At 34.1% G+C, this 13266-nt stretch overlaps 1 protein-coding gene across 1 annotated transcript in view; it reads left to right on the top strand.

Moving 5' to 3' along the window:
- LOC145243525 (uncharacterized) overlaps positions 1–13266 on the top strand; it is a 45854-nt gene that overhangs the window by 31536 nt on the left and 1052 nt on the right. The window contains exons 2-3 of the mRNA XM_080106494.1: positions 4412–4576; positions 8405–8656. Coding sequence (XP_079962620.1) covers positions 4412–4576; positions 8405–8628 — 389 coding nt within the window. The 3' untranslated portion in view covers positions 8629–8656. The remainder of the gene's footprint in view (positions 1–4411; positions 4577–8404; positions 8657–13266) is intronic.

The raw sequence follows: 13266 nt of genomic DNA, 5'->3' as shown, positions 1-13266 counted from the left end.
AGATACAGGATACTTTCAGGCATAAGTAACTTTCTAGCACGGAAGAGAGAGCTTACCTTCCTCGCAGCAGCCCTTGCAATGCTCCACATGTATCTGTTCCAACTCCTGTTCCCTGTGAATGTTAGCCAAGGAGTTTGAAAGAAGTACTTTCAGGTAATGTATCTTTAGCCATTGGTGGTAGAGAAGTTTTCTTGTAATTATTGAAAGAAACAAGCTTAGTTTTGGCAGCATTGAATGTGGCCATCCATTTTTGTCCCCATTCCACTACAGATGTGAGGTTTTCCTCTAGTGTTTCTGCCATTTCTTTAGATATTTGTTCATTTGTTTTCCCCTAGTGCCTGTTATAGAGCGTGGTGTCGTCAGCAAATATATCCATCTCGGAGACAATTTTATCAGGAAAGTCATTTATGAATATCAGGAATAATAAAGGTTCAAGGATAGACCCCTGAGGTACACCCGCATTTATATCATATTGTTTAGATGTATGACTGTTGAGGACAACCTGAATTTTTCTCCTACTTAAGGTTTTAATTATGTTAAGTATTCGTCTTTTTCATGTTAATCTGGTCATACCATCAAATTTTACAGTTCTCCACAAATCTCCCTATATTGTCCAGATTTAATCTTCCTCTGAGGTCATCAGATCTAAGTGTGTCTTTAATGTTTATATTACACACCCATTATATTATTCTAAATCATTTCTTTCCATGCAATGCATGTCCTCAAACTTTATTTTCACTTCCATTTATTGTTACACTGGATATACATGTTTAATACACTTTCAATTTGGTTGATAACCCACTTCTGGTAAGTAATGACAAAAGTTCTTGAAACTTATTCCACCCACTTCTAATTCTTGTAATCACGCTAGCTCCTGCTCTAGCCTGTGCTCTAATGGTGTCAACAAAGTAATAAAACTTACAAACAACCTCAATAACTTAACCATCCTAATATATTTTCTCCATCTGTGAGTTCTCTGCCCTCCCTAAAAATAACAGCAATATGCAGTTGTGAAGATGTTTCATGTGCATTTACTTATTGCAAACTGCAATACAACGATCGTCCTACATGCTGTACAGGGCCAAAATTCTTTCTTGATCCATTCTGCGATGTAACAAAGAATCCTAAAACTAAGCAAAATCAAAAGTCCAACTTATAAACGAATGTTTATTACTTTGAGTTTACAAGACTTGTACTTAACTTAGTTCAATAACTTGTTAACTAGTTCAATGACAGACCTGCAATCTCAGATCCTTGTCTGACCAGACTGACACATAAGTTCCATCAGTCTCTTGGCTGAGAGCTCCAGAGGAACCACCCTGCCTGAAGGAGCACACTAGCTCAACTGCTCGGTAGCTCTCATGAAAACCAACCACCCTCTCTTCCTATTCTCCTGGGATCTTTTCATCCTTGACTGGTTCTGACTCTTTGCTGTCAACATTTTGTTTGCCTCGAGGTTGGATGCTCCAGACAAATACTAAAGATTGTCTATGACTGTCTCTATTCATAGGGGTTTTATCTAGAACCTATTTAGGTAAATAGATGGGTAAATGCATCAACTGACACAAAAAATTTGAAACATTTTGGGGTTTTTTTTATGTCATGTTGGGTATAAAATAAATCATTAAAAGATGGACAAGATTTAAGTATGAGAAAGTTTCTAAATTTCGAAGTTGAACATTTTCGACTTACAATTCATTTTTTTTTCCACTAACACTAACTCATGATAAACCAATAAATCTTGCATGTTTTCAGGGTCAATCTTTCACATGCCATTAATGTAGAGTACACCAAACCTGACAAAATCACAAAAACAACAAAAAAAAAATGCAACTTTTTGTAGTTGGGGTACTTTGGCGTTATATTGGCGTAAATTTTCCCACAAAGGTTGATCTCAACACAACTTTCACATTAGGCCCCGTGTTTTGACAAGCTTCTGGGTTTGACCTTTACTCCTGATCTGAAATGGAACACGTACATCAAGTCTGTTACCAAGGTCGCAGGAAAGATGGTGGGATCCTTCTACCGCTCCAGAAGATATCTCACTACTGATGCAATTCTCTATCTATATAAAAGCCAAGTACGGCCAAGGATAGAATACTGTTGCCATATCTGGGCAGGAGCTGCCAAAAACAGCCTATCATGCCTTGACAGAGTACAAAATAGACTTTGTGGTTTAGTGGGGGATGCCCTTTTCTCTACCCTGCAACCTCTCCCACAGAAGAGACGTTGCGAGCCTATCCTTGTTTTATCGTTATTTTCATGGCAGGTGCTCGTCTGAACTCCAATCCCTGGTCCCCCCTCGCCAATCTTTCACGAAAAACACCCGTCTAGCTGAATCCACTGTGAAAAATTTCCCCCACTCTATATCTGTGCCTAAATCAAAACGCGGATTTCATGAGCAAAGCTTCTTTCTTAGAACTGCACGCCTGTGGAACTCTGTTCCGTCTGCCTGCTTCCGTCCGGACTACAACTTGGATGTCTTCAAGTCTAATGTTAACAAATTCCTAATGAACCGCCCCCCCTAATTAAACACTTCATAAAATCTCCTCACTAACGTGATGTACTTGCAATAACCCTTATCCCTGAGTGGCTTCCGGGCCTTGATAAGTGGTGATCACTGTGTAAAAAAAAAAAACAAAAAAAAAAAAAAAAAAACAATGAGGCATTTTTTTTTTTTTTTTTCAAACAAAGAATATCTCATGGGTGGTATGACTGGCCAGAAATATTTACAGCTCTGTGTTCTATTTTAGCTAAATATCACATATACTACTACATCTGCCACTCACATGCACCAACATAACATGTCACACAGCTCATGTTTACAGAGGAACAAATAAAGTAATGAAAAACACATTTCCTGGATTCAAGTCATTCATTTTGAAAACAAAGCAAAATTAATTAATACAGTAACAGAATGTGCAATTATTACTTTTGGGTAGGAGCCAACAAGACCACCTCTTTTTGGTAGGGGCCAACAAGACCAGCTCTTTTTGGTAGGGGCCAAAGAACTTTGAGACTATCCTGTATATTATATCATAAGCTTGTGTGTTTTATCTATCAGCATTTTAAAATTTGTTTTTCATTTATTTACTGCTGAAACGTACTGGAGGGAGTATGTTAATTTATCTATTTAATTGCTAATTTTTTAATGTTTAGTTGCAAATAAGTCCTTGCTGAAATACAGTCTTGCAGAATATATTGTTGCAAGGTTTTTTAATAATATTTTATTTTGTGATTTCAGTAAATAGTTAATGATATTTAAGTTAAAAGATTATTCACTTTGATACTATAGAATGGCCCTATCCATATCCTACATTCCCACAACTAGGACCACAAGGAAAGATTAGCTGGAAAAGGAATGACAGTAAAAAAACATTAAAAGTGAAAAATTAATTTCATTACACAAAATTACAAATGAACAATTAGCCATTAACAGCTAGAAGATAAATATCGAGGATTCAAAAAGATGAGAAAGAAAATGGGCATCTTTAGTTTCATAGAGAACTTTCACTATGACAGGTTCACAATGATCACAAATGACAGTCAGTCTTAGCTGAAATTCTGAATTTGAGAAAAGGGAGATTTGTCTGTTGCGAAGATAATGAAAGAAACAATTCACACAAGCGGCAGCATCTGTCAAGTGACAGATCAGGAAAGAAAAAAAAAACAAAGCTTAAGTTTGTAGATGGATCATTTATATACATATGACATTAATTTACACATGAGGGAATAGTGATTATAAGAAGGACAAATTGAAGAGAATAAGAGTTAGCAATAAGAGTTGACAGCCAAGAAAGAGAACAGATGTTGAAAATTACGGCTTAATGAGTTGATACGAATTGCGGCATTGGTGAGAAAGAATTCTGACAATTTTTTTTTTTCTTTTACAATCTCGGATGTAGACACTAGATCCATGTGATACAGTGTTTGTGTCTGCTTAGTCTTATATATGTTGTGAACCATAACTACATTCGTTAATACACTAGAATCCTGACACTTCTCATCATGAAATGAAGAACCATTGGACTTGGGACCGATGGTTGGTTGGAGATGTAGGTATGGCTCTGTATAAACACCTGGAAAACCCAGATGTGACCATTTCTGATAACTTTATTAATATAGATTATAAGTGTCAGAAGATTTTTTAGTTCAAAGTTGAAGATTTTTTGTCTCAATTTCAGGAGTCAGAATTGGTTGCTATTACTTACCTCTCCATGAAGGCAAAGTAAGAAACAAGGTCGGTTTCTAATATAAGGGTTATCCAGCTTCAAATTAATGTCTTCTGTACGGAGCCAAGATAAAAATTGCTCCCACACTCTTCAAAATCACAATCTGAGTTTGAGCTACCGACTTTATGATCCTGTAGCCATATAAAAGTTTTTCTTAATATTTCTAATTTTTCTTTCAGATTGGTTTCGATTGGTTCAAGCTTTTGCCATTTTCACTTTGGTCTGTGACATTGTGACGTTTGCCTTGATGTTGATGTATCTCTCGGAGTACACTCAAGAACCCGTCTTCAAAAATCGGAAAGTCAAAATGTTTTCTATCATCTGTGGCCTCAATGGATTAGGAGGTTGGTGAGGTTTTGATATTTTTTTTTTATTTTACTGCTATTATTTTCTAAATAACTTTCTTAGAACTGCACGCCTGTGGAACTGTCTCCGTTTGCCTGCTTTCCAGCTGACTACAATATGGTTGTCTTCAAGTCCAACGTAAACAAGTTCTTGATCAACTGTTCCACTTAAGTTAACAAATTTACCGAATTTCAATTACTAACGATTACTATATTGTCCAATTGACTACTGTACATTCTTTAACCCTTATCCTCGAGTGGCCTCTGGGCCTTGATAAGTGGTGGGAAAAAAAACTTTTTCAATTTTATTATTTTTAGCTCTGTTTTCAGAAATCGAGGGGATAAATCTTAATTTCTTGATGAGTATTCATTTTTAGCTCTCCTCCACTTCTCAAACATTGAATTAGTAAAAACAATGAATAATAATTTTCCTTTTCCCAATTTGTTATACTTTATCTTTTATTGTGATCTTTTCTTGGTTTGGATTATTTGTCTTATTTAAATTACTGTTCTCATCTTGAGCGTTATTTGCACAACATTTCAACCAATGTAACCCCCAACCTTCTTCAGGTATATCTCGTCAAACTCGGGGAATCTTTCTGTCAAACAGAATTTCAAACATGTTGCGGGCCAGGATATAAATATCCTAATTCGCTACAAAAGAAAATAATGAAACGAATGGAAAGAAGGAAACAAAACTCAATTGCTGGATAAAATAAACGTGTCGTTTATTTTCTGTTGAAAATAAAAGGTTTAAGGTGGAATAAGTGTTCATTCAGTTGTTGACGACTACACGCATGGAAAAGAAAGGAATTAAGTAGAGGACGAGAAATGGCAGTCCCGCATGTGGAAAGGGGAAGAGAGAGAGAGAGTGTGTTGGCCTCAGCAAAGCTGTGCGTTCATGATAGCAGTCGTCCACGTGGAAAAGTCTTCAAGCCAAGAGCTGTGGACGCGAACTTGCCTGGTTGACGAACCCAGGCAAAAAGGGAAGAAAAAGGAAGTTGAATGGTTGTGTTGACTTTTATATCGGGGTGAGTGTTCTGACTGCGCATGTCTAGAATTCCTTTCAGGGGAAGTGACGTTTCCCATATGCGCGTATGTGTGCGTACATGTGTGTACGTTAGCGTGTGTGTGTGTATGCACATGAATGTGAGTGTATATACATGAACGTGAATATATGTACGTGTATGTGCATGCGTACATGTGGGTGTATATATGTGAGGAAAAACATGTTCGAACAAACGGAACCCTTTATTTAATCCATGGTGGTAGCATTCTGTCAGCCATGACTAGGTAGAAGTCTTAAGTAATTTTCTATTGTATTCTTATTGCTTGAACCTTCAACATCTTACAATTGAATTTTACCAAATACTTTATCACTTGCGAGAAAACATTTTCTTGGTTGTGCTAGATTCCAGGACAAGAGTTCAGTTTGAAGTTTTCAACTTAGTCTTGTTACTTAAGAAAGTATCACTTGGAGATGATACACCATTCCTTGTATAAGCCAAGGGTATCAAAGGAATCTTCAAATTCTATATGATTTTGAATATTTGATCAGGCTTAATTGTAGAGTGAAGTATCTTCATGCCACATTGTTCTGATCTGACAAACTTTCCACTCAAAGCAATTCAGTTCAAAAAGATGAAGAGGTCTCCCTCCTGGGGCTCACACTTTGAGTTAAATTTATATCCGACATTTTTAAGCATTAAAGCCTCTTTTAGGGCTGCTATCTGTACTCTGCTACATGTTGGTCTTTTGAGGATTATGTCTAGGTATTTAATTTTTTTTTTTTTATCAATTAGGTTTTAAAGACCCCAGTAAAGATCTCTTGAGAAAAGAAAACTTAGTACGCTTAAAGTGTATACATTGTGAAAAATAGAATCTTCGATTTTAGTTAATAGAGACAATAATTTATTTGTTTATTAAAACATTTTGTAGAAAAAAAAAACTCACTAGAAAATCTTTTTCTCTATAAATCTTTCTCTATATTAAAAATCAAACATGTAATGAAAAATCAAACAACTGAAGTTTATTATCCATTTGTTTATGCTGGTCAACTGGAAGAAACTGGTGTACACCCAAAGTTGTCTTTCATTTAGTTCATTTAAAACCTAATAGAACCTTTTTACATCAGGTCAGTTTCTCAACCAGTAATATTTCCTTCTTTCAGTCCCATGTTGTTTTCAAGTCATTATTGAGGTCCTGATATTGTGTTTTCTTTTTCATTCGTCTTTATTGGGAACAGTTACATCAATAATAAGAATGATCCTTTTTAAGTTTTTTCATATAACAATGTCTAACTCAGTGGCCTTGTCTTTTATGTATCTGCCCACCTGTCATTCTTTGTCATAGAATACTGTCACTTTTCTGCTTATAGAGGGAGGTTCATGCTCCCAAGACTGTGTGTGCCTGTTTATCTAAAAAGTTAAAAAAAAAAAAAAAAGTAGACAAAATGAATTCACAAAGCTGATTTACTTTTTCTGTAATGAACTGCTCAATCTCTTATAGCACTCCTTCCCCTGTAATCAGACCTCGGAGAATGTGACGAAATGTTTCACCGAAAAGGGAAAGGCAATTGAAAGTTAAGAGTGACTGAGAAAAAAGGTGCAATTAGTCATTTCCACATATCAATAGAGGAAGGGGTGACTGAGACATAATATTTTCAGCCAGAGTTCGGCTTCAGAGAGGTGAGGTAGATATCTGGAAACTGAGTCGATGAGCAAATCTGGTCTAGCAAACGATGTGCTCAACTGAATAACGTTTTCCCTTAACTTTTGGACTTTCATCATAACACTTTCTTTGTTAAGCCTATATACATGGGATAACTTTTTGTTAACCCCTTTCTTTTGCCTCCTTAATGAAAGTGTGAAATAAGTAAATAAAATATATTATGTATGGATAGACTTTGTCATTACTTTTGATATAAATGCCTTGTAAACTGACTGACTGTCGATTCAGTTGTAGACAGGTTTTGCCCGTTGTTGAACAGTCATAGTTTGTTTGAAGCAAAGATTTTTACGATTGGATATCTTTCCTAACACCAACTCCTCCAAACAGATGAATATTTTATTGAGACACCATCTCAATATAGTTCTCCGCTAACTAAGGTGTTGTGCTTGTCCGTTATCAAGAATATGATCATCCGCCCAATCATGTTCTTTGACTTGCTACCACACTTTCGTTGGACGTAATAGGAATAACAGGATTGTTTATTGAGGTTTACGCCTCTAGATCAGTGTTCTGTCTATGCACATACGTATATTAACAAGATTACCTCTTGAAGGGTCTGACTCTTTGCCACGCGGTCCTGGATATGACCTTAAACTATATTCGATGGTGAAGCCCCAGCTTGCGGGCTTTGGGGAGTGTGGAGCCACCCTTTAATTGTCATTGCTCCCAGGTTCAACTAGGGTCCCAACTATGGGTTAAATAGAAACTGACACGAAAAAAAATATATATATGTTCTATTAAAAATTTTTTCTTCCGAATAACTGGATTCGGCATTAAATAACCAACCATCTTTGCCACGCACAGTCATTGTGGAGAGACTATGGCAATTGCAAAAGAGGTTATTTTATGCAGAACATAGTCCCTGACTGGTCTTCATGCACCTATCTCTGAGAGATATTACTCCTCTACATGAAACCTGCTGCAGAAGAATGGACAAGATTCACACAGTGACCAGATGGCTATCATTTCTCTTTATGCAATATAGATAAGTGACCACCTTTGCCCCTACAAGTTATCCCAAATTTTACTTGTAGAATAGTTCATTATTTTTACTATATTGCATATTCAATTAATCGTAAGTCTAATTTTTAATTTCAGCTTTCCTTGTCTTCATTGACTCTTTGGTATTTGCCCAGATGTCGATTGACCCCGAGTGGATGCCTCGTCCCTGGATGAATTATCTCTCCTATTCTTACGGACTCAATGTTCTTTCTGGATTTTTCAATGCCTTTGCATGCATGTTTGTTTTCTTGTTGGTGGAAGTGATCCGATCCAAGCCCAAAAATCCGGATGTGAAAGATACAGGCGATACTTTCATTTAAGACAAAAATTAATTCTTAATCATAAAAGGTATCTATCCATTTATTTACTTAATTTATTTATTTGACAATTAAAATAATTTTCAGATCATGATCCAAATAAATAAATGCAATATTTTATTTAGTTATTTACACCTCTTTCGAAACAATAATCTGGGGTTATACATTTTTTTATTTTTTTTTTTTTTTTCAAAACAATTTTTGTAAGTACCCAGAAAACAAACCACAACAATGCCTGTAAAAGTTTAATTCCCACAAAAAAAAAAAAAATCGCAAGAATAGATTCATTGTCAAATACCTTTATGAGATGTTAAATTAGTTTTTTAGTCTTTCATATGACACTAGGATTGAACCCTGGTCTTTCAGCCAATTTGCAAACACTCTTACCATTGTGCAAAATGAATACTTAACATGGAGTCTATTTTCTGCCATTGAAATTGTAACGTTGTTTGTGCTGGGTGTTTTGTCTCTGACTAATCGGATTCTCATTTCTAGTTCTATTAGAAATTGGTATTTCACACTGGCTCACAAAAAGAACTGTTTTGAATGAGCGGGAATCATTTTTCATTGTTTGAAAATTGTATTACCACTTTTGTAAAATCAGGAAATACAATATTGTATTATATCATATTGAGGAAGTACAATAGTGTTCATAGCATGAAGTTATTTGACTATTTCCCCAATTTCTTTGATCTGAAAAGGAAGAAATTAAGACAGTTTTCTAAACAAATTGAGAAAGAAAAAATTAGCTCATAAAAACTAGTAATTTTCTACGTTCATTCACCTTGCATCTCTTCCCAAACTAGTTTGACTATTTTCGACACTTGAAAGTTTTTCAGCAAATCTTTACTTTAACTTTTCAGAGAACCTCTGAAATAAAACCATATTCACTAATTATATTTTCAAATTGATTTAATTCTCTTAAGGTTGCATATAGATTCAAAGTAATAATTTTACGCATCAAATGTGGTCGATGATGGCCACATCATGACTCCTGATTACTGGAACATTTATATGAATACACTTGATTATTGTTGCTTTTTACAATGTTGTACGACAGCTGTCATAGCCAGATGTTAGGAAAAAAATTTGTTCGCTTATTGATTAACTAAAAAAAAAAATATGAATGTTAGAAAATATGAGAAATCGGTTAGAAACCATGATGTAAGAGACATTTTGTTTTCAAAAGAAAATTATAAAAATTCAAATATTTTGGCTTAAAACTTTTTTCATTGGTATACAATTATTTTTTCTTCATTGTTGAGATATAACAATGTTATTGTAATTAAATACCTTAAAAATTGGTACATCAGTTAAAAGAAAGACCACACAAGTCACAAATACGTCTTCCCTGTGGTGAAAAAACACACACTTGAAAAACAAACAAAAAATACATCTAACCAAAAAAACAAAATAATATAAAGAAATTACCACAAACAGAGGCCACTACTACTACAAATAGATTTACAGAATTAGAAGACATGGAAACTGAAGTTACTCCTCAAACCAAAAAAAATAGCCTCATGAATTACAAGAATATCCAATGGAATTGCTGTGGATTAAAGGCAAATTACAATGAAATTTTATTTTTGCAAACCAAATTTAATCCTTTGGTTATTTATCTCCAAAAAATCTTCTTTAAGAATGAGGACAATTTTAATGTAAAACACTATCAACAATATAACTACATTCATAATACAGGACTTTATAATACTGTAACCGTTTTTCCCCCTCCCATTGCAAAACCCAATCATATTCTGCAAGGCAGAGAACAAAAATGGCAAAATCCACTATAAAACAACCAAACCAAAAGCTACAAACTAACAATCGAAAATACAAGGAGCTTGAAGAATAAAAAGCTCATAAAATAACTGGATACAACATCGAATACCATTCCCAAAATAACTGGATTCGGCATTAAATAACCCACCAAAGGGTTGATATGCCGTTAAACAAAAAAAAAAAAAAATTGGTACAAACCTGTTTTTGTGCAGCAGACAAAAAGAATAAAGAAAATTAAAATGGCTTCTGCTTTGATTTATATGCTTATTGTCTTGTGAAGGAACAAGATTTTTTATCTCATGCAAATGAGATGCCGTTGATTTGAATAAAAAAAACCCTAATTTTCAGAGACTGATAAGACTCTGATTTTGAAGTAGTAAGCTTTGACAGCGGTGTGTCAAATTAAACCCTGAAATTGTTAATTGAAAGTGCAGAATAGTTGATTATTTAACCACAGTTCTTGCTGTAGACACCAGACTACTCGGGATGTTATTGGAAACTGTTTTCTAAATGTCTACAATTTGTAATGAAAACATTGGCACAGTATGTATTAAAACTTATGAAAAAGCTTGTTAAGCTGAAATATTTTAATCTAATTATTTAATTTATTTGAAAAAAAAAAAAGAAAAAAAAAGTCTCTTGCATCAGGATTTGGTTTCTGATTTTTCATATTTTCATTAATTATTGCTTCAATTGTTCTAATATTACATTTAATATAAATATTTGAATTTAAATATATTTTATTTATGATGCATTTATGATGCCTTTAGTTATATTTTTGAGTAGATAATCAATGTGAATGAGTTTTTCCACCATTCTGCACTACAAACTATAAGTGATAATAATAAATTCTCATTATGATATAATATACTAGCAAAAATCAAAAGAACAATGTTTTCTCAAATATAAGTATTTATGGAAATTGATAATACACACACACACACACACACACACACACACACACACACACACACACACACACACACACACACACACACACACACACACATATATACACACAGATAGAAAATAAAAGAAAAACTGAAAATTGTTTATACATTCATCAACATTTTGTCTTTATATCAAGTGATTTATTTGAAGAAAAATATAGAAGTCAATATTTGAAAATAAGATTGTTTATTAATATATGACATTGCTTGTTTTTTTTTGTTTTTTTTATAAGGACTGTATGCTTTATTGTTTAAATTATGCCTAAAAGTCAATTTTTAGATTCGTTTTATTTCTATGCAAAAAATCGTGTTTTTTTTTTTTTTAATTAAATTCTTTTTTAAATATAAATGCAAGATGATTAGATCACCATCTTTGTAAATATCAATATTTTCCTTGATGATGAAAACTTGTTAATTATATACATTACTGTTAACTTGCATCATGCACCATCATGTAACATGGAAGTTTACAGTTTGGTCTTTTTATTCATATGTTATTGTCAAGGAACAGTAAAATTTTTTCCAATGTTTTACTATTTGTACATTGTCAACGGAAATATCTATATATTGTTTAGCAAAGTCTAATACATCATGTAGTATACATTATTTGATGTGAGGGTGAAATCTTTTCTATCAAATTGTGTAGATATGTAATTTCTATGTTGCTAATGTTGTTAAACTATTTTATTGCAATATTGATATTTCCATTGGTTCAAGTCAAGTCTGTTTCTTAGTTTAAAATTTTTTTTCTTTGTTTTTGTAAAATTTAGTAATGCATTTTTATATATAAATCACAATGGTCTAAATATCTATAATTTAGGATAAATAAGCAAAGAGTTCAGTTATATGTATTAGAGTAATATTTATTATTGGCAATATTGTACAAAATCAAACTGTATTGTAATCATCATCAGCTGGGTGATAATGATGATGATTGGTATTAAAGGTGTTGCGATGTCTCCTGCCTACAATGATGAGAAGGATATGCAAGGTATTTATCTCCCTTTCATCGCACAAAAGTCAGAAGTGGGATTGAAGAGCCAATGTCTCTTAAGGAGGAGCACTCTAGCCTGCAAAATTGTCGGCATTCCCCAGTATGGGTGCCTCTAGCAATTAGCAGTAAAGTGACCCCTTCTCTAAGAGAAGGCAAAACCTGGAACTGCACAGAACAAGCAACATATCACAGTTAATAAGGAAAAGGCCATTTCAGAAATGAGAAAAGAGACTTTGGTGCCGAGGGAAAAAATCCTTTGGCATACCATCAGACAACTAGATTAGTTTGAAATAATTGTGGAGCAACTCTTGGATAACAAAATGCAGAGATCTTGAGATAGAAGACCGGAAGAAAGTTGAAGGACCTAAGAAACTTTGATACAAACCATTAATGAGGATTTTAGACAATAGAATTTAAATGGAATAAATCCGCAAGACTGCCAAACTCAGTCTGAAATTGCAGGTTGTCAGATAACATCACTCATGATACCCTATTTGGGAGGCTGAATATAACAAAGCTTGATTTAACTCTTGATGATCTGCTGACTATGTTGTCATGTTCTTTGACCTGCTACCACACTTTCGTTTGACGTAATAGGAATAACAGGATTGTTTGAGGTTTACGCCTCTAGATCTGCTGTGTTCTGTCTATGCCCATGCATATATTAACAAGATTACCTCTTGAAGGGTCTGACTCTTTGCCACGCGGTCCATGTTCAGAGGAGCGAGTGTTCGATAAGAAAATACAGAAACCTTGAGGTGGAAGGCTGGAGAAGTTAGATGATTAAAGAAAATTTGAATGGAAACTGTCAACAAAGATCGTAGACAGTGGGATTTGGGATGCAATCAATCTTCAAGACTTCCAAATTTGAAGACTGAGATTGCAGGCTATCTGAAAATGTCAGATCCCACTCTG

This window comes from Euprymna scolopes, chromosome 22 (genome assembly GCF_053919585.1).
Source record: "Euprymna scolopes isolate OS-2025 chromosome 22, ASM5391958v1, whole genome shotgun sequence".
NCBI lineage: Eukaryota > Metazoa > Mollusca > Cephalopoda > Sepiida > Sepiolidae > Euprymna > Euprymna scolopes.
Note: the sequence above shows the minus strand (reverse complement) of the source record. Positions and strands in the feature narration are given on the sequence as shown.